At 39.3% G+C, this 8997-nt stretch overlaps 1 protein-coding gene across 1 annotated transcript; it reads left to right on the top strand.

The window, feature by feature from the left end:
- Positions 1–408: 408 nt before the first annotated feature.
- LOC135429928 (uncharacterized protein DDB_G0286105-like) lies at positions 409–5094 on the top strand. Its single transcript, XM_064684420.1, has 3 exons — positions 409–641; positions 1713–1779; positions 5017–5094. The coding sequence occupies exons 1-3, from the start codon at positions 409–411 to the stop codon at positions 5092–5094; spliced, it is 378 nt and encodes a 125-aa protein (XP_064540490.1).
- Positions 5095–8997: the final 3903 nt, after the last annotated feature.

The following is an 8997-nucleotide window of genomic DNA, read 5'->3' as shown; positions in this document are numbered from 1 at the left end:
CTGCCTCCCGTCGCGTAGTCAATTCTGATTTTTGGCAACGAGTTAATTAGACGACGTGTGCTTCGTGCTTAAAAGTTTGTTTGTTCAGCTGATTTATCAGGCTCATTTTTACGACCAAAAATGGCGCTAAACAAACGAAAAAATTAGCAACATTTTAGCTAATGCATATAAATTAAAAATCCGGAGATAAAAAGAAAAACAAAAAACTTGCAATCAGACGCCGCTGCTAAACACTCCAAATTGGGCAACGCGTTCGTGTGCCGCCGTCGTGTGGGCCGCAACAGACAACAACAACAGCAACAACAACAACAACAGCAACAAGCAACAACAACAACAGCTTGGAGGTGCCCAACCCCAAAAGACGGTTTAATGAGAGGCGCCATATTTGGGCAGCTTGAAGCTAGCAAGATGCCCGCCACGGCGCTGGCTGCTGCCTCCGGTCACACGACCAAGCTGAGCAACAACCACAACCACAACAACAACAACAATAGCAACAACAATAGCAACAACATTAGCAACAGCAACAACAACATAATGCTGAACAACAATATGAACAATAGCTTATGCAACTCGATCGCCCATCTGAGCGATTCAAGGACCAATCTCACTGTCAACACGCCCACTGCCTGCCAACGTTTAAGGTAAACAATTTAACAGCTAAAATCTGCTTTTTATTTATTTGATTTAGTTGCTTAAAACAAGTTTATACGGTGTGCCCAGTCGCCAGATTAATAAATTATGCTAATTGTTAGCGTGTGGGTCGCGTTTGGCATTACATTGGACACGGCACTCGATTTCCATACACCCGACGACTAATTGGTATTTATTGGGTATTCAGACGTGTCGCATTAGAATTCGAACCAGCCGAAAAGGAGGTTAAGGGAGCGGGGGTAGACAGAAGGGGTGTAGAAAAGAAATGGGATATATAAATCGATTGGTTAACCTATTGTTCAGATAAGAGAAGGTTCCAGAAATAATATAGATTATATAGATTTTTTGAAATTTAAGTCAAATTTTCTTATATTATAGTAAATGTAACTTTACACACTTCTCCCGTCTATGCGCCCACCTATTAAGCCCTTCTACTCAAACGATAACATTTGTATAGATAAGTGTGAAATTTAATCGAAAGATGCGGAAACACATTTCCAAATAGTTAGATATCAAGATGAGATTTTAGATTAGGAGCATTATCTATTTTGGACTTTTTAATCGATAAGACTTTCAATCGTAAACTTTGATAGTTCATAGGATTTATCGTCTATGCTATTAATAGTTATGTCTATTGAATCAAACCTTAGATAAAACTGGATACTTTTGATAGGCGTTAATAAATTTCATCCATATCATTTTTAGATATAAAGAATGTTGTCGGGTCTTTAAGTTATGTTCGAAATGAAGTTTCAACCAAATTTAGGGTTAATAGAAGTGAAAAGCCAAATGCGTGAAGCGTGATTCGAGATACAGAGAATAATTTTACGCTTTGCAGCTATGACCATAATCTAATATATGCAGTTGTATTAGATGTATGCCTAATAGATTATAATCCATTATTTTCATTTATATTATATTTTTTTCTCAGCTTAATAATATTCTATTCAATTTACTTGAGTCTAACATACTAAAGAGTCCGATCATGTTATTATGTTTTATTATCTATTAAATTATTATTTTTATTCATATTTCTATTTAATTTTTATATTTGCAAACAGTGAAATGTTTCGACGCTCCATTGCCAGCAGCACACAGTCGAGTTCCAGGGAGAATACCTACGAGGAGGTGAGTTCCAAATGCCTAATTAATAAGCGTAACCGTATCAAGTAATTGTGCCGATATTTAAATTATAAATGAAGCGTACCCAGAATCGATCAACAGATATATGAGAAACCCAAAAGCCACCCCGCTGTTAGACATATGCATGTAGATCAAAGCTACCTGCAACCAATTCTTTCTACTTCCATCAAAGTTCAGCTAATTAATCAAATCGAATGGCATTTGAGAAATTATTTCGAAGCCCTGTATAAAAAAAACTCATCCGTTTTAAAGGGGCAAAGAGAAACCGCTCTGAATTTCCACGGGGAAAAAACTACTCAAATTACGCGTCGATCGGTTTTCTTGATTTGCTTTTCATAAATATAAATTATTTTGTTCAAGTCGTGCGACGATCATAAAAATCTTTTAGCAAGCCCAACGCACCACACAAAGAAAATTCATGGCCAACTATTTATAAACAAAACATCAGCATATTGGGGTGCCTACCGTGCGTATCTATGCATATGTATCTGTAGCTGTAGCTGTAGCTGTGCCTGTATCTGCAGCTCGAAGTGCGCGGCATGTAATCGGAGCCAGTGGCAACCACTTTCAGCGAATGCGCTCGGGCGAGACAAAAGAGCAAAAGACGCAACCGACGACGTTCGATTTATAAACAGCCTGATCTTCAAGTGTGGCAGCTGCCTCGTCTGTATCTTTAAGATACATTTCTATACATATGCTGGCAGGACCAATGCAGCGCAGCGCATCCTCAGAGCAGCAGCAGCAGTAGCAGGCAATGACCTGCTTTGGTATGTCTATGAAAACATCTGTCGTCGCGGCCTGTACCTAAAACTCGCCTCGTCTACAACAGGCTGTTGGCTAAGGATATTGGCTCGTCTGTCTTGAGGTCCTTGTGCCTTGTGTTATTACAGGCCTTGTCCTGCGTTTGGCGCGCTCGTCTCACAGTTCGACAAGCTGCCTGTCCTTTTGTTGGAGCCGGCACAGGTTTGTCTGCATCTCCCTCTCTCTATCTCTCTCTCTTCCTCTCCCTTTAGCTAGCCAAACATCTGCCTCTGTGTGTCCTTTATGGGCGCGTCCTTTTCGTTGGCTCTTCATTAATTGAATGTAATTTTCATCAGTCCCGAGCTCTGATGGCGGCAAGGTGATAACCGAGTAAATGTCAATGCTTGCCTCGTTGGAAGGTTTATTGCAACGCAGTTTCCGGCTCGAAAGTCGGTGCCATGGCCCTAAACATTGCAAGTACAGTCAATAGCGGGGCAGATTACAAAAATTCCATTGCTTTCGAAACGTTTTAATACGAGTTATTCACACCGAGTTCAAAGAGAGTAGTTGCGTTGCGACAAGAACGTACTTTTGAGTATACGAATAGAACGAGTACTCTTATACTTTGCGTACTTTTGAGTAGTATGCCAGAATGGGTATGAGTAGTTTTATACTCGAAACTGGGATGAGGAATAATTAATGATTAATATCTTTCATAAGCGTATTTTTTAATATTCCGCCAGAATAATTATGAGTAGTATTTATAAACAAGCCTGAGATAGAGCATAACTAAAAATAAATATCTTTCGACATTTGCACAACTGCAAATAAGAAAACTTATCTACACTAGGCGTACAAATAAGTACTTTGAGTATTATGAAAATTCAATGCGTACTTTTAAGTAGTTCAAAACAATGAGTATGAGTATAATGAGTATTTATGATATGAAAATAAAAACGAGAAAGAAGTGCTATCTTCGGCACACCGAAGATTTAATACCCTTGCAGACCCAACCTTTTCAAAATGCTCATAGTGCTTTGCCCGTATCTAAGAAGCACAGGGAAAATAGTTAATGCCGAGTATGGTTAAGATATCTTGAAAAACAAAACAGGTTTCCATACAACAACTTAATTTTCGACCGATCGTTCCTATGGCAGCTATATGATATAGTTGCCCGATGTGAATAAGATTTTGCATAAGTGGAGGGAGCATAGTAAAACTAATAAATGCCGAGTTTGGTCAAGATATCTTGAAAAACAAAAAAATTCCATACAACAGCATAATTTTCGACTGATCGTTCCTATGGCAGCTATATGATATAGTTGTCCGATCTTAATAGAATTTTGCATATATATGGGGACCGTAGTAAAACTAATAAATACCGAGTTTGGTTAAGATATCTTGAAACACATAAAAATTTTCTATACAAAAACTTAATTTTCGACCGATCTTTCCTATGGCAGCTATATGATATAGTGGTCCGATCTTAATAGGATTTTGCATATATATGGGGAGCCTAGTAAAACTAATAAATACCGAGTTTGGTCAAGATATCTTGAAAAACATAAAAATGTTCCATACAAAAACTTAATTTTCGACCGATCGTTCCTATGGCAGCTATATGATATAGTTGCCCGATCTTAATAGGATTTTGCATATATATGGGGAGCGTAGTAAAACTAATAAATACAAAGTTTAGTCAAGATAACTTTATAAACAAAAATGTTTTTCATACAAGAACCTACTTTTCGACCGATCGTTCCTATGGCAGCTATATGATATAGTGGTCCGATCCAGCTGGTTTTGACATATGAGCTGCGTGCAACAGAAAGAGGGAATTCTGCAAAGTTTCATAAAGATAGCTTTAAAACTGAGAGACTAGTTCGCATAGAAACAGACAGACGGACAGACGGACAGACGGACAGACGGACATGGCTATATCAACTCGGCTGTTGATACTGATCAAGAATATATATACTTTATGGGGTCGGAGATGTCTCCTTCTATGCGTTACACATTTCACGACAACATTATAATACCCTCTGCAAGGGTATAATGAATCGCTGTTAAAATATTTTAATCTGCGATTCAGGTAGTGCATTAGCATAGAAAAATAAGTTGAAACAGTCTGGAAGCTGGAATGAAACGAAGTAGTAAGAAATAACAATAAGCTAAGACTAATTGTATTATTTATTTACACTGAGTATAAGCCTGGAAAATTTCATTACTTGTCTGCCAAACTTATAATAGCGATATTATGTAAACGGATACTAATATCTTCCTATATATTCTTCTCAAAACTGTTTTAACTTATCTAATTTGAAGAAGTAATTAAAAGGAGCTGAGTCTTTTTCTTCTTTTTCCATATATTTGGGAAATCTCCAAAGACTTAAGACGTACGCCCTTATAGACATAGCTCTTTTGCTCGCACTTTGCCCCCATCCCCAACGAAACTTATCTAATCTCTTATGCAATTTTCAGAAATTATCTGCACTTATAAACATTAGAGCCATTTCCAGCTACTATGTGATCATTAGCCAGGCAGCTGAACTCCGCTAGATGTCCAAAGGGAGGCGTCATTTGAGACTGGACAACCGCAAAGGCAGCAAATATGCCGTCTTGCCATGTGGCATGCTGCTGTCGCTGCTGCTGCGTGCATTGGCCGCACTCACAGATGCGCTTGTCATAGATACAGATACATGGATACGCAGCGAGCACGAGTGTAAAACGCATAAAATTGCAAATTACAACGCTCGAATGCGTTGCACATGCATGCGAGGTGGCATTCAGCATTGATTCGATTTCATTTGTGGCAACCGCAACGATCGAAGCTCTGCGAAAATCACCAGACAAAAGCTGAGCTGAGCGTGTGGCAAGCAGACGACGGATCTCTAATGGGCAACCAGCATTGACAGCGCGTCTCATGTTGCAATTAGCTAAGCGAGGAGTTAGTGAACCCTAATCTGAACCCCTGCCGAGCCACCCAACGATCCTCTAACATGATCGCTAATCTAGTGTGGAAAGTGCAAGTGAGTGCACTCAAGTCAAACACTCGTCTGTCCGCCCGTCTGTCTGTCTGTCTGTTTGTCCGTCTCGCTGTTCGCCTAATCAGTAATCAAATATTTTTGTACGCCTCTTGGGTTTTATGGCCTGTGTGGGCTGCCGTTTGCGGTTCATTCGCCCGTGGTTCAAAATTGGGTGCACGGATTCGAATTCGGGATTCGGGATTGATGACTCTGCAGTTAAATATTTGACAATATTTATTTGACAACCAGCTGACTTGGTCACACACAGAGAGCCAGGCGCAAACAGTGGCCACAGTGATAAGGCCACTAATCAGCGCACTTGTTTGTTTCATTGTTAGCACAGGGGGGGTGAGGAGGGATCGTGGGTTTGTTGGCGGGATTTTTCGGGTTCCATAAATTAAATGTGCTTGGCATTTCGGGAGTCTCGGGGTCTTGAGTTGATCGCAAGCAAACGATCGCATAATTTGAATTTTTATATTTTATTATTTGATTTACGCCTGGGAAAGATAGTGCCAAATGGCATTAGAGTTGGTGAAAGGCAGACAGCCAAACGATGCGACTACCAAATACCCTGTAGACATTTAAAAACAATTTTGAATAAGAAGTTTTTACTGGCATTTTATGTTGAACAACTGTATATAGGTATTGCAAGCTAATAGACATATAGGATATGTGTGTCTCTGAGATACCCTGTAAATGGTTTAAGAAAAGATTTTTGAATGTTATTAGAGATCATTTTGGATTTGTGCCTAAGAAAGAAAGTTATGAAAAGAATTTGATGTGCGAAAAGCTAAATGAGTAAACGAACTGACTTTAAGATACCCTGTGTTTACTTTTGAATTAATCTTTTGAAAAGGCAAAAGATAGTTCTTATTAGTAATCTAGGGTATAGATAGGAAAAATAGTATAAAGTTCGACTACAACATACCCTACAAAAACAATATACCCTATAAGTAGACCCATAATGAAAATGAAAGAGCAACAGGACTTTATATTCTTTAAAAGGCAATGCACTAAACAGCTAAATATAGATACCCTGTAAATGATTCTAGAATTATTTTATGCTTTGAAGTTTAAGGAATTCCTGCAAATGCTTGTTTTTCGGCGGTTGCAGTTCGCATTTTAAATATTCAAATTAAAGGAACAAGGAGCACAAATATAAGAAAACATTTTTGATAGGGTTTGTTTTTTCAATTATATATGTAGTTAAATTATTCATATGTTATTTTCAAGCATTATACCCTATGCTATATGCACCTTAAGCTTTTTGTGACTTGATAATGATAATCGCAAGTTATCAATTCCATAAAAAATTTACACGTTAACCGAATGTAAACTTACTTCGGATCAGATCATAGACATTTGCATACTGAATTCCATTGCACTACCTGCTCAGAAGGTGTGCGAGAACATAGAGAAACCGAAAATACTTTCAAAACCGTGTGAAAATAAGCTGCATATTTAGGTAATATTATTATTTTTACCATTTGTTTGCCCATAAAACTCTGTCAATTCAATAGACCAAATAAATGCCAGCTTCAAGTCAGCAACTGTCTAATTTTCCAATTGACAAAGTGCCTGACAAAATGTCAACATGCGACAGCCATGTGGGCTACTGCCCCAACCCCCCCCCCCCCCCCCCACCCCCAGCGCTCTCAAGTGCCTTGAACTTTGGAGGTAGAGCGCCCTCTCATTGAAATGCAAACAGTTGCGATACGCCACAAGCCCCAATCCCCAAGCCCTGCCCATCCCCGATCCCCGCCTCCAATTCATGTTATTATTAAAAACACCTAAATGGGTCGCAGCCAAAAGTCGGGCCAACGGTTCGAGCTGTGTGTGTGCTTTGTAGTGCAGCACGTACAATAAATTAGTGACATTATAAAAAAATTAAAACGTGAGCTCCAATAGCTGAGCATATTTTGACAATAATAAATGTTGTTTTTTTATGTTATAGGGTAGCGGGTATTATAATGTTGTCATGGCTTGTGCAACGCATTGAAGTGGAAAGGTATACGAAAGTCGAGTCCATAAGGTCGTAATCTTCCAAGTGTGAACCTTTGTGTACTCAGGAACCAGCGGAACTTTCTTATTGAAACTTGCTACAGAGCCTTCTTTTTGCTGTCTGTATCAGAAACGAAAGGATCGGATAACTATATGATATAACTTTCATAGGCATAGAAAGCCCCAAAATTTGTAATTTTATATAAAAACAAGTAAGAGGTTCTAGTCGGGAGCTCCCGACTAGGGGATACCCTGAATCCTCTTCTTCCAACAGGCGATAGGTATAAAATGAAAGATACTTGATATATATATATACTATTCTAGAAGCTACATGTCAACTTTGGTGACTCTAGCTCGATCTGCGCGGGGACTAGGAGGACCTACAGCTAAAATTTCAATTCTCTAGCTCTTATAGGTTCTGAGATCCTTGCGTTACTACATACGGACAGACGGACAGACGGACGGACGTACGGACAGATGCTGATCAAGAATATATATACTTTATGGGGTCGGAGATGCTTCTTTCTGCCTTTTACATACATTTGCACAAATACATTATACCTAACCTTAACCTATTTTCAATGGGTTCAGGGTATAAAAACCTGATTGAAATTTCCCACTTAGATCAGATGATATCAACAAACAATTGCTATATATCTATAAGAGTATCCAATCTTTATCAGCCCCCAAAAATAAACGCCTCATAATTATCCAGATAGTTCGACGGAGCGCAAATTCACAACACAAACAACGTGACAGAAACTTCCACTAAAAAAAAAAACTCAAGCTGGGATCAGTTGGCGCGGCGGGATGGGGGGAATTGTTATAGCAGCTGGGCTCTGTGAATTGTTTGTTGTTGCTTTCGTGTTTTATAGGCCTCTCCTGGAGCCCGATCCGCGCGCGCTCCCTCATTAGCATGCCGGGCACGAGAAACTGATAATATTCCAAGTTTTCGTCGAGAGAACGGACAATTGTCAATAAGATTGCCGACTGGCAGCACGCACAGCACACACACACACAGCACACACAAGATCCACAGACTGGTTTCGAAACAATTAAAAGAGGCCGTTCATACTCTAAACTGGCTAAAGATCCCACGCTTCGGTGTCCACAAACTCCCCTCAGCTGCCCTCGAAAGCAAAAAGGAAATGTGCGGCATTTAAATAATTTTTCGATGCCAGCCCACACAAAAGTGGACGCAGGTTGATTATTTGTACAAAAATGTTATTGTCAAAATTAATATGCGAAAATTGCATTTTAAATGAGTTACTCAACACACACACGCTCACACACACAGGCACACACTCCCCAACACAGCTTCATTCAACAACAAAAACAAAAGTTAAATGACTTTTGTTTGCGTGAACTTTTGCGCATTTCTCTGGGCCGCGTTCATTTGGCTGTGTTTTTTAGCTTCGCTGTTTATCATAATCAG

Source organism: Drosophila montana, unplaced genomic scaffold (genome assembly GCF_035044405.1).
Source record: "Drosophila montana isolate Dmon_TW-CO22-7 unplaced genomic scaffold, ASM3504440v1 contig_2747_1, whole genome shotgun sequence".
NCBI classification, from domain to species: Eukaryota; Metazoa; Arthropoda; class Insecta; order Diptera; family Drosophilidae; genus Drosophila; species Drosophila montana.
The sequence above is the reverse complement of the archived record's forward strand: the minus strand, read 5'-3'. Positions and strand labels throughout refer to the sequence as shown.